The sequence below is a fragment of the Lissotriton vulgaris genome, chromosome 6, assembly GCF_964263255.1.
Source record: "Lissotriton vulgaris chromosome 6, aLisVul1.2, whole genome shotgun sequence".
Lineage (NCBI taxonomy): Eukaryota > Metazoa > Chordata > Amphibia > Caudata > Salamandridae > Lissotriton > Lissotriton vulgaris.
The window spans coordinates 1,336,746,318-1,336,771,963 of NC_141694.1; the positions used below are offsets into that span (position 1 = coordinate 1,336,746,318).

General features: G+C 40.4%; 1 protein-coding gene across 1 annotated transcript in view; it reads left to right on the top strand.

The window, feature by feature from the left end:
• The window catches only part of SRD5A2 (steroid 5 alpha-reductase 2), a 412,614-nt gene that overhangs the window by 346,514 nt on the left and 40,454 nt on the right, over positions 1–25,646 (top strand). The window contains exons 3-4 of the mRNA XM_086927476.1: positions 11,857–11,958; positions 12,913–13,063. Coding sequence (XP_086783602.1) covers positions 11,857–11,958; positions 12,913–13,063 — 253 coding nt within the window. The remainder of the gene's footprint in view (positions 1–11,856; positions 11,959–12,912; positions 13,064–25,646) is intronic.

Here is a 25,646-nt window from a genome sequence, read left to right on the forward strand (position 1 = left end):
AACTCTAATCAGGCTACAGCCATAATACTTGTCAGGCAGAATCACAAAAAGTAACTGAGCTTATCTGTGCTTAACCATCTGATAGCTTGGTATAAAAGCAGTCAGTGTCAGATTGATCAAAGCACTCTTACCTGTGACCTCTTGATCTCTTACCTGTAAGGTGCTTTGATAGATTTTGCAGAAACGCTATGGACCAAACTCCCAGAACCCTACCTTACAACCTGTGGTCTCTTTCTGTACACTAGGGTGATGGGTAGAAATTAGGGAGAGAGGCCGGAATCTGACGCTATTTGGTTCTTGTAGTCGACCTGCGAAGCAAAAAGAGAATCCTTAGACCTTATTCCTTTTAACCTTTCTTAATCTTGTCTTTTATTTAGTTTTGGCATCAAATTATAAATTCCTACCTGCGAACTACTAAACTTGGCTTCGCGTCCTGGAAGTCGTCTTGGGGTGATGTCTTTTGTAGAGATGTCCAAAGGTAGTTGAACTGTCCGCCCTTGAACTTATACCTTGCTTGTAAATAGGTCTGCAATCAACAGAAGAAATAATTTGCACTCTTCTTATGTATAGTTTCACACAGAAATCAACTCACACTTAAATTATACTCACATCAAATTCCCCTGTAGTTGTTTCACTCGACTTCTCTCTTTAAAAGATTTCTTAATACAATTCCTAAAACAACATGTCTAAGATTTCCTCACGCAAACACATTAAAACATCATGACCTTTCTTTTAGCACTTAAACAATGTCCGCTTTTTGCCTACAGAAACAAGTCCCAAAAATATCCAAGTTCGTTTTTTTCTTTCTGTAAATATAAGTCCAAGAAGTAATCTTCGCTAGCGCTGGGCGCCTGTCTTTTCCTTGGAAATCATTAATCAGTACTTAGCTTTTTTAGTTGACAAGCTGGGCAGGTTTGCAGATGAGTCACCGAAGACCGGAGATGCAGGCCTGGAATCTTGCTCGAGCGGAAGACTTCAGACGCGATGCTCTCCCGAGGCTGGATGCTGAAGACTAAGCACCTTCTGGATTCCTGGGTGTGGCTTTTATAGCCCTGCCACACCCCAGGATGTTTCCAGAAGACGTATGCGTCACCATTGCCCTTACGCTGTGTTAACTTCACACAGCATGAGGGCTTTCCCTGATAGACGCGCATGCAATTTTAAAAGTGTCACTTTTTGTCTATGTTCCGATTTTGCCGCTTTTGTCCTGCAATGCTCAAATTGACCAACATTACTTTTTCTGTAACGTGAAATACATGTTAAATGTGGTTCACATCAAGTGGGGCAAATTTAAAAGTATAAGCATAAGTCTAAACATAACACATATCATTACATGCCTAACTGGAGTGCTGGTTGCACGGGACAGGGGTGGGTTTTTTTCTGGGCAAAGAAAGTCTTGAGACGCTCCACATATAAGGTGTCTCTCTAGAACCTCAAATAAGTACACAAGACAAGGGTGTGTTGCTAGTACGCTTCATGACAGTACCCTCCCCGTAGAATCCCCCCTAATACCGTGGGAACTGGTTTAGGTTTATCCCGGTATTTATTGTGAAAGGTTTTTAAACACTGGGGAGAATTTTTTAAATTAGCCAGAGGTTCCCAAGAGCGATCTTCAGGGCCATAACCTTTCCAATCCACAAGATAGAACAACTTGCCTCTTATTCTTTTGGAATCTAGTACAGCTTTAACCTCATATTCTGGTACACCATCTACTTCTACCTCAGGAGGTTGACTTAACAATCTAGTCTCTGGGTTGAATGGTTTAAGTAGAGAGACATGGAATACAGGATGGATTCGATAAGTAGTTGGCAATTTCAATTTTAGACTGACAGGATTTAAAATTTTCTCAACAGAAAAAGGACCAATGAATCGGGAACGAAAGGCCTTGTTGCATTTCAATTTTAAATTTTTCGTGGACAGCCAAACCCTGTCACCCACTGAATAAAGTGGTGGTTTTGAACGGTGTTTGTCCGCAAATTTCTTTTGAGCCTCTTTTGCTTGAAGCAAATGTTGTTGAGCTTTCTTTTGGACAAAAAACAATTGATTGACATAGTCAGTGACTGCTGGAGTTTCAGTTTCTTTCTTCCCTAGACCTAAGAAATCCTTTGGATGGAAACCATGAACACAAAAAAAAGGAGACATACCAATTGAGGAATGGTCGGAATTGTTGTAAGCAAATTCTGTAGCCCATAATATATCTGACCATTCTTGATCACAAGTGGCCATTAAACATCGCAAGAATTGTTCAATAGTTTGATTTGTGCGTTCTGTCAACCCATCAGTTTGTGGGTGATAACTAGAGGACAAGCGCACCTCCATGTTTAGTGACTTCCCTAATCTTTGCCAAAAACGAGACACAAATTGAGACCCCCTGTCAGAGAGTATTACTGAAGGTATACCATGTAGCTTAACTATGTGAGTTACAAAAATATGAGCCAGCTCAACTGCAGTAGGAAGTTTCTTTAGAGGAACAAAATGTGCATACCTAGGAAAATGATCCACTACAGTTAAAATGATGGTAAATCCAGACTTAGTGCGGGGAAGTTCCACAATAAAGTCAAAGGATACAGTGTGCCAAGGTTGAGGTGGTATAGGCAAAGGCAAGAGTAACCCATGTGGAGATTGATGGGTTGGTTTGTTTTGACTGCAAACTGCACAAGTTTCAACATATTTTTGAACATCTTTGAGCATAGTTGGCCACCAAAATCGTCTTTTAATTAATTGGTACATTTTTGTTACTCCTGGATGAATTGACAAAACTGAATCATGATAAATTTGTAACACCTTTCCTTGTAAGGATTCAGTAGGGACAAACACCAGGTCATTCATACATAACAAATTATCTTTCCATTGTAATAATGGATAGTCCTTAAGCCATTCTTCTTTTGATTGATATTCTAGGACTTTTTTAATATCCAACAAAACTTCAGAATCTATTAGTCCTATTTGAAAGCGTTCTGCTGGAATTATTGGATGAACAGTTTCTTTTATGACATTTAAATCATCACTTACGCCAATTCTGGATAATGCATCAGCTTTGTTATTTTCTTTACCAGGGCGAAAGGTGATGATAAAATCATAATCATTAAAGAACAGAGTCCAACGTAACTGACGAGGAGACAAAGCCTTAGCAGATCTGAGAGACTGCAAATTTCTATGATCAGTATAGATAGTTACTGGATAATGAGCCCCTAGCAAGTAGTGTCGCCATTCTTTGAATACAGCTTTTATAGCCAATAATTCCCTATCTGCTATGGCATAGTTTTGTTCAGTGGGGGATAGTTTTTTTGAAAAGTATGCAATTGGGTGCATTTGTCCGGTATGTTTACTCCTTTGAGACAAAATGCCTCCTATCGCAAATTGAGAAGCATCCGCTTCCACTATGAAGGGTTGAGAACGATCAGGGTGCTTTAGAATAGGAGCTGTTATGAATTGCTCTTTTAAATCCTGAAAAGCCAATTCTGTCTCAGAAGACCACTCAAACTTCACATTTTTTCTTAACAATTTCGTGATTGGAGTTACCCTTTGAGAGAAATTGTTTATGAATCGTCTATAAAAATTTGCAAATCCCCAAAAACTTTGGACTTATTTTACTGAGGTGGGACTTGGCCAATCAGTGATTGCTTGAACCTTTTTTGGGTCCATTTCCATACCTGCCGGACTAAGAATGTATCCCAGAAAGTCTACGGTGGTAACATGAAATAGACTTTTTTCTAATTTTACAAATAAAGAATTTTGTAAAAGCTGTTGTAGAATGGCTCGTACTTGCTTTACATGCTCAGACTTTTCTCTTGAATAGATGAGTATATCATCAATGTAGACGATACAACAGATATCAAGGAAATCTCGTAACACTTCATTTATAAAGAACTGGAATGCGGCTGGAGCATTGCAGAGTCCGAAAGGCATCACTTGGTATTCATACAATCCAATTTCGTACGAAATGCTGTCTTCCATTCGTCTCCCTCTCGGACTCGCACCAAATGATATGCTCCACGCAAATCCAATTTTGTATAAATAGTGGCATCTTTAATTTGATACAGAAGTGTGGGTATTAAAGGTAACGGATATCTGTTCTTAACTGTCACGTTGTTAATAGCTCTGTAGTCTATGCAAGTGCGCAATTCTCCTCCCTTTTTTGGAATAGAAAAGAGAGGAGAAGAGACCGGAGATTTAGAGTGTCTTATAAATCCGTTTTCCAGATATTCATCAAGATAGTTGCGTAAATGCTCATTTTCTTTTTCAGTTAGGGCAGAAATGCGACTACAAGGTAATGTTGCCCCAGGAACTAAATCTATCTGACAGTCAAAGTCTCTATGAGGGGGTAAGGTGTTCACCTTATTTTTGTCAAAGACTTCTACAAGATCTTGATATTCTTCAGGAACCCCAGCAACCATCAAAACACTTTTTGAATTCTTGGGAAAATCGTAACCTAGTATTAATAATTCAGAACCTGGGTACTGTTGAAAACATTTGGCATGACAGAAAATTGATTTAAATAATATGCTCCTGTTAGTCCAATCAATATATGGATTGTGAAGTACTAACCAAGGAATGCCCAAAATCAAACCAAATTGAGGAGCGTCAATTATATCAAAAGTTATTTCCTCTGTATGTTTCTGAGCACAAGTCATGGTTAATTTCTTAGAATGATGTTGAATTGGTCCAGACGTGAGTTCTTTTCCATCTACTGCTCTAACGATTTCTGGAGAACTTTTTATTACCTTTTGTAATCCTAGCTTATTGAATAGTTGAGTATCGATAAAATTGCCAGTTGCTCCATAATCAATTAAAGCATCTATAGACCATGATCGATTTTTATCTTCCAATGATTGAAGAAGGACTCTCATACTAAGGTGACAATGAGTGGCAGTTGGTGTTAAAGTTGCCAAACTGGTATGTGCACTCGATAGATTGACCTCATTGTCTACCGAGTTTTCTAGTTTTCTGACTGTTGCATGGCTGCTATCTCGGAAGATTTTACTTTTGGTCTTACAGGTCGGGTAGGGCAGTCCTTAAAAAAATGTCCGGATTTCCCACAGTGCATGCACTGGTTTAATTTCCTACGTTTCTCCCTCTCATCTTTTGAAAGAGGCCCTCTCACTGTCCCTAATTCCATAGGTTCTACTGGGTCTAACCTAGCTGTGGAAGATTCGGTTTTCGAGGTTCCTCTGTCCTTAAAAACCATCATCTTGAATTCTGACTTGCCTTTTTCCCCTTTTCTCTCAGAAATTCTATGATTGAGTTTTACTACTAGATCAATAAAGTCCTCACAATCAGTAGGTGGATCAAGAATTTGTGTAATCATGTCCTTTAAGTCATCACGCAAACCACGATAAAACAAAGAAATTCTTTTTTCTTCAGGCCATTCAGCTTCTATGACGAGTCTTGAAATGTAATGTAAAAGATCTGAAGAGCCCTGTTTCAAATTAAGTAGTTCATGATCAGCTGTTTGAACAAATACATGTTTAGCGAACAATTTTTTCATGGCTCTTTTAAACCGTCTGTAATCACTTAAAAGTGGATCGTTTCTCTCCACATATGGGACAGACCATAAAGCAGCATCACCTCCTAAGTAAGACAAAATGAAAGCCACGTTGGATGAAACATCAGGAAAGGCCGTGGGTTTCGACACAAAATGCAATTGACATTGGTTCAAAAATATTGTGAATTTATTACAATCTCCATAGAATCTCTCTGGAGGTGCTAAAGGTACAGAGATTGGTGTTACTACCTGAATCTGAGTGCTAGAGGATGGGTCTGACGTAGTGTTCCCTCCATACAAAGTATGCATGGTAGGTTGAAAAACTGGAGGTTTTAAATAGGATTTTTTGTCAGAAGAGAAAGTCCAAGTTGAGGGGCTAGGAGCTTGTAATCTTCCCTGAATTGCTGTTACATCTCTTCTTAAATCTGCATTTTCTGATCTAATTTCCAACAACACTGCAGCTATCTCCTGCAGAGTCACTTGCGAAGTTTCGTCCATGGCGTCTAGGCAAAACTTTTTCCGTGGGCTTAGTCTTCTGTCAGATTGATCAAAGCACTCTTACCTGTGACCTCTTGATCTCTTACCTGTAAGGTGCTTTGATAGATTTTGCAGAGACGCTATGGACCAAACTCCCAGAACCCTACCTTGCAACCTGTGGTCTCTTTCTGTACACTAGGGTGATGGATAGAAATTAGGGAGAGAGGCCGGAATCTGACGCTATTTGGTTCTTGTAGTCGACTTGCGAAGCAACAAGAGAATCCTTAGACCTTATTCCTTTTAACCTTTCTTAACCTTGTCTTTTATTTAGTTTTGGCATCAAATTATAAATTCCTACCTGCGAACTACTAAACTTGGCTTCGCGTCCTGGAAGTCGTCTTGGGGTGATGTCTTTTGTAGAGATGTCCAAAGGTAGTTGAACTGTCCGCCCTTGAACTTATACCTTGCTTGTAAATAGGTCTGCAATCAACAGAAAGAATAATTTGCACTCTTCTTATGTATGGTTTCACACAGAAATCAACTCACACTTAAATTATACTCACATCAAATTCCCCTGTAGTTGTTTCACTCGACTTCTCTCTTTAAAAGATTTCTTAATACAATTCCTAAAACAACATGTCTAAGATTTCCTCACGAAAACACATTAAAACATCATGACCTTTCTTTTAGCACTTAAACAATGTCCGCTTTTTGCCTACAGAAACAAGTCCCAAAAATATCCAAGTTCGTTTTTTTCTTTCTGTAAATATAAGTCCAAGAAGTAATCTTCGCTAGCGTTGGGCGCCTGTCTTTTCCTTGGAAATCAGTAATCAATACTTAGCTTTTTTAGTTGACAAGCTGGGCAGGTTTGCAGATGAGTCACCGAAGACCGGAAATGCAGGCCTGGAATCTTGCTCGAGCGGAAGACTTCAGACGCGATGCTCTATCGAGGCTGGATGCTGAAGACTAAGCACCTTCTGGATTCCTGGGTGTGGCTTTTATAGCCCTGCCACACCCCAGGATGTTTCCAGAAGACGTATGTGTCACCGTTGCCCTTACGCTGTGTTAACTTCACACAGCTTGAGGGCTTTCCCTGATAGACGCGAATGCAATTTTAAAAGTGTCACTGTTTGTCTATGTTCCGATTTTGCCGCTTTTGTCCTGCAATGCTCAAATTTACCAACATTACTTTTTCTGTAACGTGAAATACATGTTAAATGTGGTTCACATCAAGTGGGGCAAATTTACAAGTATAAGCATAAGTCTAAACATAACACATATCATTACATGCCTAACGAGTGCTGGTTGCACGGGACAGGGGTGGGTTTTTTCTGGGCAAAGAAAGTCTTGAGACGCTCCACATATAAGGGGTCTCTCTAGAACCTCAAATAAGTACACAAGACAAGGGTGTGTTGCTAGTACGCTTCATGACAGTCAGGCTCAGCTCAGAGGCATTGTGTACAGTATTTAAGCAGCAGTAATAAAGCGAAAACAAAACACAAGAAAAATCTCACAACGATTTAGAAAAATAGAGTCAATTTTATTAAATTATTTGATACCAAAATGACAAAACATTTATCAGGAGAAGCAGTTATGAATGTTTAAAGTTTAAAGTGAAAAATTACATAAATGCTCAAAGTCGCTTAAGATCAGGGTAGTGTTTAAATATGTGGCCAACTGCAAAGCAGCACAGTTCAGACACAAGTGAAATGGGCCTAGACTTTGGACTTAAATGAATTTTGGAAGAAAAATGTCTGCGAAGGTAAAGTTCAGAGGGGCAAATCAGCCAGCCATGTGAGAGCCATGTGAGAGGAGAAAGCGTCATAGTCGGGAGCCTGTGGATGAAGTTGCATTGAGTATTTCTATGTTCAGACTTAGGGGCCCATTAGGATGGCGGGCGGTTCGCCCCTGCCGGGCCGGCGGTAGACTCCGCCGGCCCGGCAGGGGCGAACCACCCGCCATTAACACCAGAAATACCCCCTGCCATATTAGGATGGCTGGGGGGTCCGCAGTGGACCAAAAAACTGTCCACTGCTTCTCCGCCAGTCGACTCGTCGAACGGGCGGAAAACAAGTTTAATATAACAGTTGTGCCTGCAAGACACCGCCATATATATTAGGGTTTTGGCGGAGATCAGCCTTTCTGGAAAGGCATGCAGTTTTTGCTTTTGGGGGCCCGTTGCGTGCCCCCAGGGTGTTGGGGGGTGCACACGGTGGGTACCTATGGTACCCCCCTGCATTTGCATGCATAACGTGGCAGGTACTGCGAGGTGCAATGTAAAATATGCGTGATGCGCCCGCCACTGTGGCGGGTGCATCGTATTCAACACAGAGGGGCACAGGGGGCGGCCCGCATACTGTTACGGTGGCGGGCAGATTTTATCCGCCCGCCATCGTAATGGTTCCCTTAGTATTTTTTTTTTTTGAAGTACAAAGACTCCAGCAGTACAAAACTACAGGCTGTAGCTGATAATGGCTCTGCAAGGCCTGATGACCCTTTTGACCAGGATTTAGTTTGAGAGCCCTATTTTACCTAATGTCTCCTTTAAAGTGGAAGAAACTTCTGGAGTCTTCCTCTGCAGAAGTGCATCAAATTTCCTGCCTCCCTGCCTGGTCCCAGTCTGTCTGCAGGCACAATAGGCTAGTACGAAGTTCTTTGTGTGATGGCTGTGACACAGACTTTGAAATGCAAGTGGGGCTGTTCACATACTGCTTGAGATGGCCCATTCAGACATCACCTAGTCCTTCTATTATGTTGTTGTCTGGAAGGAATATACAAAGGCTACCTGCTAACGGATGTATGACGTTACAACGCATACTTTTACAACGAATACCTTTACAACACATTTTTTACAACGCAACATCCATTACAACGCATTCCATTACAACGCATGCCATTACAACAATTTTTTTAAAACTAACGTTACAACGCATTCCATTACAACGCATACTACCTTTACAACGCATACCATTACAACACATACCATTACATTGCATGTATGGTAAGTATTGGATAGTGTATGGGTAAAAATTACTATTCTAACTCGGGGGGGGTACAACAGTAGGGTAAGTGTTGGACAGTGTAAGGGTACTATGCGTTGTGATGGTATGCGTTGTAATGACTGCATTGTAATGACATGCGTTGTAGTGGTATGCGTTGTAGTGTCATGCGTTGTAATCGTTGCGTTGTAATGGCATGCAATGTAATTGATCTTGCGTTGTAAAAGTTTTGTTGTAATGGTAGTGCGTTGTAAAAGTTGCGTTGTAAAGGTTGTTTCCCCCTGCCAACTACACCTAGTCATGTAACCCAGAAAAACGGTTGCAGGCACCAACCAAGGGCAACAAAATGCCAACTTTCAAAAAGTTGCAAAAAGAACAGAAGATGGATGAAACGGTGAACAAATCATACATTCACCAACAGTCACAGATCTTTGTTAAATCCATCTTTTATTACATGCCACACCATTCCAGTTTACACCTAGCAATGTGCAAATCAGTCTTGACCCTGCTCCCCATGGGAACAGTCCAGCCCGAACTGCCAGGCCAGATACTCCCTGGACCAGAGACAAGCATCCTGGGACTGATTTCAGGGTATCACCTCTCATCGGCCAGACTAACTTCTAAAAGTGGCATTTAAAGAATTGTGGATTAAAATCTGAATTTACCAATAGAGGATTTTTAAATTACACTTTCTTAAACACCAAACATTAGAATTTTACCTGCTCCTAAATTAACATTACCACGTATTAAAGGTAATAAGGCAGCCCAATGTTATCTGATGGGAGAGGTAGGCCTCACAGCAGTGAAAAACTAATTTGTGAGTTTTCAACTACCAGGCCATGTAACACTTCGAAGTATATGCCAAACGTTTTAGTTACAATTCACCCTGCCCTATGGGGAGTCGACAGCCTACCTTAGTGGTGGCTTATGTGTAATGAAAATGGTGCATTGGAATTGGCAAAGCGATTATTTTTCAGCCTGAAATTGGCAGTTTGAACTAAATACAGTCTGCAGTGGCAAACCTGAGACATGTTTTAAGTGGCTACTTAAGTGGGTGGCACAATAAGTGTTGCTGGTCCACTAGTGGTATGTAATGTACCATCCCTGGGTATATGGTATACCTCTTTACCAGGGATGTATAAGCAAATTAGAGATGCCATTCAGCAGTAAGTCAATCTTACCAAGGTTTAGGGAGTGAGCACAAGCATTTTAACACTAGTTGGCAGTGATAAATTGCAGGGAGTCCTAAGGCCAACAAAAACAAATTCTGCAAAATTAGGAGGGGGATTAGGGAAGACGTTTGGGGAAAGACCACCCTAAACCTGACAGGTCTACCAGTGTGTTATGGATATCTTTTTAAACATAAATTTGGAATTGTGTAAAGATGTTGTTGTACTTGAGATTCTTAAGTGAGGATGAAGGTCCAGCTATAAGAACAATCGGATATAGTCATTACCGACGTGTCAATTATTAATTAATACATTTTTGGCTAATAAAACTATATTTAAAAAGTCACAGTTTTAGTATCATCATCAGAAAAGTACAATAATGAAAGCTTTCATTAAACATAGAAAACATATTTGCAAAGATTTTGCAGTGCATAACCTCTTTACGTCCTAGATTCTTCTGTGTGAGACAGTAGTAACTGACTGATCAGAAGTGTTAGTATGCAGCTTGGGCATCATTTTTCCCTTATAGAATAAAGCTTGCATTTGGTCAAACAGAAATGAAAATGAAGATAGCACAAACACTCAGATGTCCTGGACAGTCGTTTATAAGAGAAGCCAATATTAGCTCAACCCTAATAAATCCTCAAAACAACCTAGGCGTGGGTGGGTCATAATTGGACTGAAAACTCTAATGGACCCTGTAATGGGCGATAATGATCCTCACTGAATTACTAGTAAATATGTTTCACAGAGATTGCGGCTGCTTAATGCACTAAAACATTGATTCCTGCATTTCATTCCCCCAAAACTTGTACTCCCCATTAGTCTTCTACCCCTGGATTTACCTGGATCCCACAGTAACTCGGTGGTAGTTAAATGGGAGGGTATTAATTGGGGCACTCGTAATCGAGCCCATAGTTGACTGTATTACGTTTAAGGGTATTCTAAGCACTTGTTTGGATGATTTGAAGCTAAAAAGCAGGTACCCATTAGGAGAAATCTGTGGTGAAAACCTTTAATATTTATCATCTGAAGATAGTTGTGGGGATTTATTCTTTTGTAATCCGTGACATGAAGGGAGGGAATTGGAAGATGCACAGCAATTTGAAAATCAATCCCAGAGGTAGATGTAGTTGCATACATTTCCCATGCGTAGAACAATTAGTTTTTAGCATACTACACAAGGTGGACATAGAAGAAAGAGTTTACACTTGATACATACTTTGGGCTATCTTCATGCAGATATGGACTTGTGTAAAACTTTACATTGTAAAATCCCCATTTTCACCATCTGTTCACAGGAATAACTAACTGGTGGAAAAAAACGCTTTGTTAATTTTCCCAAGATAGGACCAGTTTGCACATATTGCACAAAAGCCCTTCAATTGTAGCTTTATGACAGGGACATACTCAAATTTACGTGCAAAATTAAAAAAAAAATATATTACGCCTGGGAAATTTTAATTTTCACAGCATATGCAGTTCACTTATGATAAGCAAATATGCAGTGTCATCGTAACCACAGTGGAAACTTTATGAGATTGGGGAGAGTACATGCACTAAAAACCAAGCCAATGATATAAGAGTTATTAGTACATAAGTCTTTACTTAGTGAGTTGAAAGCAATGTATCATCCTTCTTCTTTTAAACAAAGATTCAGAATGTATATTATAATATAAAGATGTATTATCAGAGTGATGTCTCTACCTCTCTTCTATTTTTTTAGGAATGCTTGTGTTTGTCATTGGCATGGCGATCAACATTCACAGCGATCACATTCTTCGGAACTTAAGACAACCTGGAGAGGAAACCTATAAAATACCACAAGGTGATCATAGTACTTTTATTAAAAACAAAAAAAAAAGTATTTTGCCAACTGCTTACCATTGTATTTTTTTTACATAGAATTGACATTACTTCTAATATGACCTTTAAGGAGTAGTTCCACACAAGAAGTATTTATATTTTATTTTTTCAGTGTAAGTTCGTTCATTACTATATCTTTAAAAGCTGTGATTTAACACGTGCCCACCACGATTTTTCTCCCTCCTTGCTATCTCTGGCTCAATTCCAGTGGAAGACAGGCACATGTTACTTTATTAGTTTATGTTGAACCCTCACATAAAGATAAAACAATACACACCCCACAGCTAAAGAATTTACATAGGAAAAAATGTAATTACTGAATGATTCTAGCTTTGTGTGCATATACCTTACAAGTGCATGCACATCATTTTTATCTGGTATTTGCTGCATATGTGTTGCTGTGGACACCAAAGAATGCAGGAATGCATCTGCATATTGCCATTAAGAAATGCACTTCAAACCAATGCTGGTCAGTATCATGGTAACATTTATATGGACCTTGCACTTTATTTCAACCAACTTTGATTATCCCTTTACCACTATCGCCATAATTAGGGGCTGATGTAAATTGAATTTTATAGCATTAATTCTTATGGTTGGCTGGAAAGTTGACGAAGTCAAGATTACATGGTTTCAGTAGCGAGTGTTTGGAGCAAAACATGCTAAGACCTAAGGTGTTGTTTTACAAGTTGGAGTTGAGTCAGCACTTTTTCTGTCTGTGAAATATGCATAAAAGATGGGTACACATGGAAGCAGATCCTTAGAGAAAGATTTACTTACTTGGATGAAAGTAAACTACTTTCTTAAATGCCAGTCAGAAAGGGCCTCCTTTGTTTCTGGAGCCATGTTCATCTTTGTATTAAGTTCCACTATGATTTTAAAAAACTGAATTAAAAGACCTTTTTTATGTCAATAGGAGGCTTTTTCAATTACGTGTCTGGGGCAAACTTCCTTGGTGAGATTGTGGAATGGTTTGGCTACGCTATAGCAACTTGGACCTTGCCAGCATTTTCGTTTGCATTCTTCACTCTTTGTTCAATTGGGCCACGGGCTTACCACCATCACAAGTAAGTACATTGAAGTCAGTTGTGTGTCAGAATATTGAGCACAAAAGCATTGTCCTACCAAATTATCGTAGCAAAAATATTAATCAAAATATTGTGACGGTAAATATATGTGGATAAGTAAAGATTTCATATGCTTACTACCACACAAACACATGCACACACATTCACTAAATGATGTTATAATGAGGTATAGAAGAAAGACCTGAACGTGTATTAAAAATAAAAAATGATCTAAGAAATTCACTGAAAAATACAAAGGTTAAAGGACATTACAGTTAGGTGAAAGGTCAGTCATAACATAACATTTGAAACCCACAAAAATACTGAAATTCACCAATTTTAGTTCAGTGAGCTAACTATATACATTGCAACCAGCCATATACCGCTTGTGACCTCGCATATTACATTACTAATGAAATGACATGCAGTAAGAAACTGGCTCTATATATACTGCACCAAAGTGAGGTACAGTGTGTATAGAGTCCAAGGGTTTCCAGAGGTTTGGCAGAGGTTAAAGTTAGATAGAACCTTACTCTCTAAAGTAGTAGCTTAGTCGAGCAGTAAGGCAGTATCGGAGGACAGTGTAAAGCATTTGATGTACACACTCAGTCAGCAGATGAATCCACACACTCAAGAACTGAACTCTAGGCTAATTTTTTTGTATAACAAAATATACTGTTTTATTTCTAGAACCAAGCAAGCCTGGTACAGGTCAGCATAAAAAATACTTTTCAGTAGTAGATTCTTTGTATGAACACAGTTCAAAATTACAGTGTAACTTGTACTGGTTTTGGTTACAGTTTTAAGTAAGCAGTTTGCAACACATTGCAAGTATAGTACATTCAATTGAATGGGCTTTTTTAGTAAAAATGCAGTTAATACATTTTCAGATAACATTTGTTAACACAGGACTGGATCCTAGATTCAGCCCAGGGACATTTCCTGAAAACAGGTGAGTAAATGCGTTTTGGTTAAAGGTACGATTTTGAAAGAATATTATTGCATTTCATTTTTTCACATAGAATCACCAATGTTATCCTATGGGAGGAAATTCACTTAGCAGGCAATTTAAGTTATTGGTACTTTTTCTTACTCAGTGCTGGATATCTAGATTCAGCACTGAGACATTTCCTGAAAACAGTTGAGAAAATGCATTTTGGGTATTCGGCTGATTTTTAAGGAGTATTTGTAGTTTTCAAAAGTCGACACAAAAACTTTTTGGGAGAAAAAGTGTCAATGTTATCATATGAGGAAAAATGAGTTATCGGTTTCAAGGTAAGTAATCCGACTTTTGAGTTAGGGTTCTCGGGTTAGACTCAGGGGTCTCCTAGGGTCAGTGAGGCACTTTTGTTGCACCCACAGCGGCACTCGGGCGGCCGGGTGCAGAGGGTTGAGACCCAATGTTATCCTATGGAGGATAGGGGGATCCGGTTGGTGGCGGCTGGCAAGCAGGCCACAGGGTTGTGGGAGCAAAGCTCCTAGGGTTAAGCTCAGGGCAAGTTGGGGACCAAGTTAGCACAAAAGGGGCACCCTTAGCAGGGCTAGGGCAGCCGGGTGCAGGGTGCTGTTTTGAGGTCAGCAGCCCTGTTGATTTAAAAGGGGATTCTCCGGGACAAAGAAACACTGCAGGCTCGGGGACCAGGATCTTCCAGGAGTGACCACCACTTCGAGGGGTTAGTTGGGATGTAGAGAGATGGTTAGGCACTGCTGGGTTGGGCACACAAGGCCGTGGGGCGTCGGGTGCAGGGATGCCTTTGGACGTCAGATTTTCTCGCCCGCTCTGGTCACTGTAGGGGGACCTCTGGATTGAGGCTGGAGGAGTCGTCTGGAGGCTTGAGGTAGGTCAGGGGTCGCCGGATCTCAGGTCAGGATCACCGGGGGGACCTCCTTGGGGTGTTTGTTTACTCAACACGGGCCGGACTCCACGGTGCAGAGTGGGCTGGATTCACGGTTTCTGGCTGGCACCAGAAGCTGCAGTTTAACACGTCTGGTGTTCACAGGAAAAAACAGCTTGGAAAGTGAATGCAGGCAGGTCCTCCAGGGTTTTTGAGGTTATGCTGGCCTCTTGACATGACGGGGTTTCGCAGGAGCAGGTTCGAGGGAAGACAGTCTTGTAAGGCTGGCGCCAAGTCAGTGCACGTCATCCTCGTTTTAGCTCTGCACGACTTCGCGTCCTTCTTCTTTTCTTGTGGTTGCTGGATCTGAGGAAGGAAGGTTCAGGATGCCCCTAAATACTAAATTTAAGGGCGTTACAGGTTGGTAAAGGTCAGGGATCAAAGGGTCCCTTCCCTCGGGTGGGTACATCCCCCTATTCTGCCACTCTCCAGTGGGAGGTTGGCAGGAGCCTGTCCCTGGTTGACTAGGTCCCCCATCCTCAAGATGGTGGGGACTCGAGGTTGTTCTTCACCTTGCCTCCCTCACCTTAGGAGTGGAGTTGGCAGAGGGAAACACACTTCTCTTCCTCACTTTATTTTTCCCACCTGGTCTCCCGCCCAAAGTGGGGGGTAGAACCAGTGGGGACCAGTTACTGAGTACAGCAAGTGGTCTGGAGAGGCTCACAAAGTTGGTATGCCTTTGAAGCTTCTCCTTCGTGAACCCTGCCCCTCCTGGGGGTGGAGGCTTGGCACCTACCAGGATGTGCATTGTTTCAGGCTGCCGAGAGCAGCAAGCTCTCGACCCAGGGGTCCAGAAACATGTCTGGTGGTGGCAGCCTAGGAAGCCACTCAGCCAGATCACTGGGAGTTGGTCGAGTTCCAGGGGGCATCCCTAAGATACCCTCTGTTGTGCATTTTACATTAAATCCCACACTGGCATCAGTGTGGGTTTAATGTGCTGAGAAGTTTGATACCAACCTTCTCAGTCTTCAGTGTAGCCATTATGGTGCTGTGGAGTTTGTAATGACAAACTTCCAGCACCATATACTCTTAATGGCAGCACTGCACTTACATTGCCAAAGAATTGACCTGGGTACTGTATGGGTACAGGGCTCATGCACCTGTACCCTCACCACCGGCATAGGGCACCCAGCTAGAGGGATGACTGAAGTATGCCAGGGAAGTGTTTTGTGGGCATGGCACACAGGGATGTGTGCCATGTCGACTCTTTGTTTTGTTCTGCACAAAGACATCCAGCCTGCAAAGGCAGTGTGTGTGTGTTAGGGCACAGGGCCTCTAATGGTGGCACAATAAGTGCTGCAGCCCTTAGGGGCCTTCTCTGGTCACAGTGCCCTGGGTAACTATATTACCCTTTACCAGGGGCTGATATGTGGCCAGAGATGCCAATTGGGCTTAGGCTTCAATACGGGTTTAGAGAAGGAACACAGGCCCTGTGTACCTGATTGGCAGGAGCCCAGGGCACACTCAGTCAAAGCACATCAGCAATTCAGCAAATAGTGGGGCCATACCATGCAAGAAAGAGGGCACTTTCTCACACATGGTCAATCACATCATCGATGACATCACTGATGGTATCTCTCATTAAACCATTGATGGCATCACAGACGATATCGCTGATGACATCATCCAATGAGTGTGACAGTTTGCTATACACTTATGACACTTAAAGATATATATATATATATATATATATATATATATATATATATATATATATATATATATATATATATATATATATATATATATATATATATATATATATATATATATATATATATATATATATTAAAGTACATCTAGAGCAAAATATTTGACCTCTCATGCTTCTAATGAGTGTAGGTTTTTGCAACATGTTCCTAAAGAGGCTTTGGTTGTCCAGAGGGAATGGGCTCTCCATGAAGGCTTTTGTACAATGCAAAGGGTGTGCGTACTAGGGGCTTTGCCACCTGATGGAGCTTGGGTATAGGTTTCTGAAGGTAAAGGCCTCTTCTTAAAAAGTTGTGCACAGGGCTTCCTTCGTCACCATTGTTTTTCTTTCTGCACCTCTTGCCTCTCTTTGACCTTCTCTTGCCTCTTTCTGCACATCTGTTGCTTCTTTCAGTACCTCTCTTGCTTCTTTCTGCACCACTCATGCCTCTTTCTGCACTTACTTGCCTCTTTCCGCACCCCTGTTCCCAATTTCTGCACCTTGCTAGTCTGTTTCTTCAAGTCGCTTTCCTCTTTCTGCAGTTCTGTTGCCTCCTTCTGCACCTCTGTTGCTTCTTTTTGCACATCTCTTGCCTCTTTTTGTACTTCTCTTGCCTCTTTCTGTACTTCTCTTGCCTCTTTATGCACCTCTATTGCCCCTTTCTGCACTTGTCTTGCCTTTTTCTGCACCTCTATTGCTTCTTTCTGTACATCTCTTGCTTTTTCTGTACCTCTCTTGCCTCTTTCTGTACTCAAATTGGAAGTGGAGGCTGCCAAGTTTAAAGGTCTGCATGCTCTTGTGACTGAGGTATATTCTACTTGTACATGTATTCTCACATGTGTTACGCATCTGAAGATGGTAGCTTAAAAAGTGGTTAGGTTCTCCTATTGGTCAAATCTTCTAACTTCTACTCTGTAATTCGGTTGCACAGGCAGACATGTCTTATGTACGTAGGTGTTATAAAGCCCCTCAAATATACTATTGAATACCCATGTACCCTGTATTATGAGCAGGAACAAATACATATACCTTCATGTACACAAATGTTGCTTCTCTCTGCACTTTGTGTACGTCTTTCTACATTTCTGTTTCTTCTTTCTGCACTTCTCTTGCCTCTTTCTACATTTCTGTTGCTTTTTTCTGTACCTTTCTTGCCTCTTTATGCACCCCTCTTGCCTCTTTCTGCACCCCTGTTGCTTCTTTCTGTACTACTCTTGATTCGTTCTATGCCTCTTGTTCTTTTTGTACCCCTCTTGACTCTTGATGCACCCCACTCCCCTCTTTCTCCACCTCTCTTGCCTCTTTCTGCAGTTCTCTTGCCTCTTTCTTTACCTCTCTTGCTTCTTTCTGCACTTCTCTTGCTTCTTTCTGAACCCCGCTTGCCTCTTTCTTCACTTCTCTTCCTTCTTTCTGCACCACACTTGCCTTTTTCTGCACCCTGCTCCCTCTTTCTGCACCTCTCTTGCTTCTTTCTGCACATCTCTTGCCTCTTTCTGCACTTCTCTTGCCTCTTTCTGCACCTCTGTTGTTTCTTTCTGCACTTCTCTTGCATCTTTCTGTACCTACCTTATCTCTTCGTGTATCTCTTTTGGTTCTATCTGTACATCTTCTGCTCTTTTCTGCTCTTCTCTTGTTTCTTTCGGCACCCTTCTTCCCTCTCTACACCTCTTTTCACTCTTTCTGAACCCCCTTGCCACTGTCTGCACCCCTGTTCCCCCTTTCTGCACATCTCTTGCCTGTGTAAGCAACTCTCTTGCCTCTTTCTGCACCTCTGCTGCTTCTGTCTGCACTTCTCTTGCTTTTTTCTGAACCTCTCCTGCTTCTTTTTGCACCCCTCTTGCCTCTTTCAGCACTACTCTTCCCTCTTTTTGTACCCCTCTTGCTCCTTTTTGCACCCATCTTCCCTCTTTCTGTACCTCTCTTGCCTTTTTCTGCACCTCTCTTGCCTTTTTCTGCACCTCTCGTGCCTCTTTATGCAGTTTTCTTGCCTCTTTCAGCACCTCTGTTGCTTCTTTCTGCCTTTCTCTTGAGTTTTTCTGCACCCCTCTTGCCTCTTTCTGCACCATTGTTGGTTCTTTCTGAACCCCTCTAGCCTTTTTCCGCAACCCTCTTCTCTCTTTCTGCCCCTCTCTTGCCTTTTTCTGCACCACTATTCCCTCTTTCTGTACTTCTCTTGCCTGTTTCTGCATCTTTATTGCCTCTTTCTGCACCCATCTTGCCTCTTTCTGCACCTCTGTTGCTTCTTTATGCACATCTCTTGCCTTTTTCTTTACTTCACTTGCCTCTTTCTGTTCTCAAATGGGTAATACAAGCTGTCAAGTTTAAAGGTATGTGTGCTCTCCTGACTGAGGTATATGTCTACTTGTACATGTATTCTCACATGTGGTATGCAGCTGTAGATAGTAATTTAAAAAGTGGGTAGCTTCAAGAGAAAAGTGAGGTTTAAGACATCTTGGAGAAGGATTAGTGACTAGGCTACTTTGTATGAGTCTGTGGAAAGGTACAGTTGAAGTAGGCCTCTTTCTGCACCTCTGTTGCCTCTTTCTGCACTGCTCTTGCTTTTCTTTGCTCCTTTTTTCCTCTTTCTGCACATGTCCTACCTCTGTAGGCATAGTTAGAAATTAGAATTTAAAAAAACTTAGAAATTCACTGAAAAAAACAGGGGTTTCAGGGACTTTAGAGTTAGTAATTAGCATTTAAAAAAACTTAGATATTCACTGAAAGATACCACAAGTTTTAGGGACGTTATAGTTAGGCTGACATTTCACTCGTACAAAAAAGCAGAGAAATTCAGCCTTTATAATTAGCTCAACTAACTATAACTCGCGCCCCCAGAATGCACTGCTGATGACGTCACATATTACATCACCCATGACATAGTCAGTGACATCACTAATGACATCTCAAATTACATCACATCCACCTAACTTCAAAGCTAAATTGGGTGCCACATATCGAAAAGGCTCAAACATCATTAATACAACAAACAGCCCACTTAAGTAAAATTCACGAAAAAACTGTGACGAGGAAAGTGGCTCCAGCACTAGAAATTTACAATACTAAAATACTGGGAGGGACTCTCTATGGTGCCGAATTATGGGGTATTGGAAATAAAAATTCACTCACTGTTGCAGCTCTCTTATAGTGCACTCTTGATTCCCATGTTCATGGACCTGGGTCACAAATTACTATCGCATAAGTTGGGCTATAAGCAGCTAATGTTTTGGTACCGCTTGTGGTCTGTAAATGAGCCCATCCCATATAGAGCAGAGTCGATTGATCTCCTGAAGTGACCCCAGGCCAAATCTATACCATGGTTCAGTTCTCTGAAGAATTTGGGATGGAGGAATATTGATACACTCCTGAAGGATTATGTTCTATCCCAAAATGTACGGTCAAAGAGATCTATTGGAACACTATTATGGTGAAGGAGATGGCCAAACCGGTGGGCATTTTGAGCATGGATTTTATTAATTTTAAGGTAGCCCCATTCTACGAGGAAGCAATTGATGAAATTGCACCTTCACTGGCACGCAAATTGTTTATCCAATTTCGTTTTAAAACCCTACCCATCAAACTGTTTTGTAAAAAGTAGAGTAACAAAACCACCGTAGATGACCATTGTCCTGCATGCAAGACAAGCCAGGAATCAATAGTCTACTTGTTATTTTTCTGCCCCCAATATAGAACCTTGCAGGGTAAATGGATTTTGCTGTTGTGTAGATTGATTGGACCTGGTCGATACTTGGAGGTTATTAGAATTTTAGGTACTGACACTAGCTGGGTGGTTGTTTTTGGCCTGGCAACATTTTGGTATGCCTTATGGATCCGACATTCTAAATGTATTATATTGTTTTTAATCCCTGCATATCAAATATTGGGCTATTTTATAGAAAATGTCTTTTAACTTTCAATTGTTTTAAACATTGTTGTATATTGCACTTTGCTATTGTATTTTTATTGTTTGTACTGCGTTTTATATTCTATGGCACCATGCACTTTATAAGATTTGTGTGATCGAAAATAAAGTTAACGATGATGATGATATATATATTCACTGAAAAAACCATAGGTTTTACAGACGTTATAGTTAGGAATTAGCATTTAAAAAACCTTAGAAATTCGCTAAAGAAAACATAGGTTTCAGGGACGTTATAGTTAGTTGGACATTTCACTCATACAAAACGATAGAAATTCCCCTGTTATAGTTAGTTCAGCTAACTATAACTCGCGCCCCCGCAATGCACTGCTGATGACATCACACATTACATCATTCATGACATGGTCAGTGACATCACTGATGACATCTCTGATGACATCACTGATTACATCATCCACGTGACAATCTGATGCACCTCATCAGACTCTTATATAATACTTGATACACCCACTGTAGAACAATTTTCGAACCATGAACATGCCAATACCACTTACTACATATCCAGTGACTAATTCCTATGTCTGCACACACATTTCAGTGAATTTCAAAGGTGTTTTAAATGCTAATTTCATATTTTAATATTTATGAAACCTATAATTTTTTACAAAAAATTTACAATATTTTGCAACTCTATTATCCTTTTTTAACTTTTAAAATTATGTAATATTTTATATCTTCCCCCAAAAATATGTATACAATTTTTTATTTTTTTTGAGAAAACTAAAGTCCTGTACCGGTAGTCTACCAAGCTCCATCAGCACATGAATCCTATCCACCATATTGAAATGATGCGCATTTCGTATCCGACGGGATCGGGCAGCACGCCCCGCGTAACAACATATACATATGAGGTCGCGCCAGCTGCTAGTTTGGTATGCGAGGGGTACGCAGTACCAAGCCGCGCATTACGTCATGTATGTATGGGGTCGCGCCCACTGCGCGTTGCGTATGCGATGAGTGCACGCTGCCAGGCGCTGTCTTGCGTCATAGACATATGGTGTCATGCCAGCTAGGCCATTCCCTCATTTTTTTTATGTCTCAAAAGTATATGTAAATAACTTTAAAGTGTATATGAGACCAAGCGATAATCTAAATTATTTTAAACATTTATATATTTCTAACTGTAATAAACTTATAGTTAATATATTGTCTCAAAATCACGTCAGGTGCAGTCTCCTTGTGTGCTAAGTGTGCGATTGCCATGTGACCTTAAAAAAAAGCATTTAATTAGTTAATAACATTTCCCATTGTAGCAGGTGCAAAACGCCACCCATTTTAGTCATTCTCTCTACAGCATTTGATGCGACACACATCTTCTGCTTAGAGAGCTTTTTTGAAACGTTTTCCTATGTACACATATCTTACACTATACACAACATGCAACAACCATCTTCATCAATATTCATTGCCTGTAAAGTAGCCTTCAACCTATGATAGCCATACACCTAAAAGTTACATAACAGAAGTTTTCCCCATTACCAGAGGTAACATGATTCAATACGCTGTCCACAGCACAATGTAATGTAGTATGGCCCAGGGGCAGTATCATGCAGATAGATAATGATGAACACACGCACACAGATAGATAGTGGAATTGGGTACGGGCATGTGCGCTCAACACCTTTTTATTACCAGGGTCACATATCCACTGACTTCTGTGGAGGATGCATTTGGAGTGAGTGTAAACCAGCCCTCAGGGAATAGTTGCTGCTACCATCAACTACAACCATAATCATTGGATCACACACAGACATTCAATAATAAAAGAATCAATAGTTTGTGCTGCAGTAGATGTGAAATAATACAGAATAATATTCTGTCGTAAAAGAGCAACAACTTGTGGTATGCCGATATGCAAACAATAGATCTGAAATAATTCACACAAAGATTGTATCATAAAGGGTCCATCAGATCTAGTGCACTCAGATAACCACATCAAAAGCATTCAGCATGTGCACAGCCAGCAATGATGCGTGCTGCGGGCGGACCATGCTAGGAGTAATATCTATTGTCATCAACACAGCATCATTTACAATAGCGACTCAATCTGAATTCTGAACACTGCTGTCTGCAGTGTAGGCCAGAGACAGTGGACACCAAGAACCCACAGCTGCATAAGGTGGAGTTGAGCTACACAGTTTGTCATACATGAAGCAAGAAAAAGCGTGTGCAGAGGCTACGATGATGCGTGGTGCGGACAGAGCGCACAGCAGCAATGTCTTTTCCTACAGGACTACCTCATCTACAATACCAACTCGATCTGAATTGTAAACACTGCTATCTGCAGTGTTAATTGAAGACAGTACTCACACAAACATTTATGAATACTTTCTCTCACTTCCTCTTCACAAAACACAACAACATGAATTGCAGAAAAATCTGCAATAAATAAAATAAAACAATTCAAATTCCAATTTCTGCTGTCCACAGTGTAGACTATTCAGTGTCCTTTGCACTTGCAAATTAAATTTGGTAATTGTAGTAAACCTATGTCATTTCAAAAAAGGTCTTCAAGCAAGTATACTAAAAGAATAATATGTATATTCCAATAGACGTTGTAGTTACTTGACTATTGGATTCTATAATTAAACAATCAGCACTCGATCTGAATCGTGAACACTTCTGTCTGCAGTATAGGCCAGAGGCACTATTCATTAACGCCTGACAGCCCCGTGCCATTGAATTCGAAAGCATGGAGTTGGTTGCAGCAGATCAGAGGGGGTACACAGAAATAATAAAAAACTAAAATTTCTGACATCCTCAATCATAGAATCAAGACCCTGTTTCACTGTTCGGACCTGCTGTACCATTTTGTACTGCATGACTAGTGTCAAGCAAGCACAATAGCTACCCAGGCACAGAGTCTGATGCACCTCCTCAACAGAGGGTTGTCTGTGAAAAACAAGCAGCAGGTAATATCGGGCATCGTCCATTGTGGAATCAAGATACGATTCCACTGTTGGGACCTAGAGTTGGTTGCACCTGGTTAAAGGTGGTACCTTCATCTCCACTCTCAGATGTACTTTTAACATCCTCCATTGTGGGATGAAGACACCATTCCACTGTTGGGGCCTAGAGTTTGATGCACTTCATTGGAGGGGGTACACAGAAATCATCACAGACTTTAACTTGTGACATCCTCAATCATAGAATCAAAACCCTGTTTCACTGCTCGGACCTGCTGTACCACATTGCAATTTCAACTTCATGCATAGCAATGGCTGCTTCATTTTCTAGTACTGGTCGTCCAAGAAGATTGTGACTACATGGACCACTAGTTTGACTATCTTGAGAACTTTCATAACTAATTTCAGCTGTAATAGTCTTTTCCTTTTTCACTTCATCATTCAAGATTTTTAAATATATAGCAAAAATTGTACATGCAACGCTACCTTTACATGCATTACAAGAATCTTCGTAGCAGTCAACGTCTCCAAGTAATTCACTTTCACTACACCATGGCTTAAACAGTTGCAGAAGTGCTAAATAGTAAAATTCTCGCTTATCTGAAGTTTTACAACCAACTTTCTTGTAGTTTATGAGATTACTCTTTGCATGTTTTACTAAACAACCATGACATCCAACTACTGCATATTGTCCTTCGTTTACATTCTGTTTAACATTCCTTTCCAAGCTGTACTGTTGAAGTACTTCATACAGACATAGCTGTTCCAGATGTTGACTCCTTTTCGGTTAGTATGTGTCCAACATATTAGTTTTAAGATTGTCTGTACTGTCTGGTTCATTTGCTACTAATTCTTCAATTTCTTCAAATGATTTCAACACTCTATTTCGTTTTCAGGCAAGACCTAAACTTACCCAAATGATTCCTCATGACTTTGAATTTAAACTTGAAGAGCACAAGCGGTCTGAACATTCATACAATCCAATTCCTCGGTGGGAAACCATTTTCAAAGTAAAGCTGTACAATTCTTTACTAAGGCTTTTCTCTTGTGCAATTTCTTCCCACATTTCTTTCAACTCAATTTTTTCTGATTTTGTTATATACGATGTAACATAACATGCAACAGCAATTGAGTTATCTGCAACATATTGAATGTCCATGTTCGCATTCCCACATTTTTAAAATGACTGGGTTGTAATCATTGATATACTTTGACACTTCTGTTCTTTTTAAGTTGTAGGTATTCTTTTGAGATTTTCGAGTTATTGTGTGCCTTACAAAAAAAAAAGAATTTACTCTTCCTTTACAAATGCTGGACAGGAAAAACCAAACCGTTATCTGGTGTAAAATTTTCCTTTAGACTTGTATTTTCTTCTGCAATACTTTCAACAACAGTGTCTTTGGAAACGTAAAACTTGCTATCTCAAGCTTCTATCTCCTTCTTCTCTTGGTATCTCACATGTCACATACTATTCGATGAAAGACAATACTTTTTCATCAGAATCATTTCCAAAATTTGGTGCATCCTTAATCCATAGTAGAATATGTATATGAGGTGCACCTCTTGCTTGATACTCCTTTCTCCAAAAGAAATCGGTAACCTCTCCAATTTGTGGATTCTTTTTATTGCAGATAACAGGCATCATAGCTTGAAAGCAGTTCACCACAAGTCTTTATTTCAACATTTTTTATATTGGAATTCACTTCTCTAAGAAACTCAAGCAAATCTTCCCATGCATAATCTGCACAGCTAAGTGTGACAAACCATGTTGGTGTACCTAAGTTCTGTAACATACACTTGAGTTCTTCATGACGGCAATACCAATACTCATTTGTTCCACATTGACATGCCATCAAATTGATTAAGTGTCATTCTAAATTTTCATCTGTTTCTTGAACTTTCTCCACAAATTCTTTCACAGAAAGAACCTATTGATGAACTTTAGTTTTAAATATGTGGTTCACAGCAAATGACAGAGAAGACGGATCACTTTCAAACAAAAGGTGAAATATGTATGAAATGCACTGTCGAAATCTAGGATCTTCAGAATATAATCTGAAATTTCAAGTGGTCAAATAGAGAAAGAGGACAAGTCAAGGACTGAAGATATTTATGAACATTACACAATATGTCCTTTGCATTCAAAAAAGTA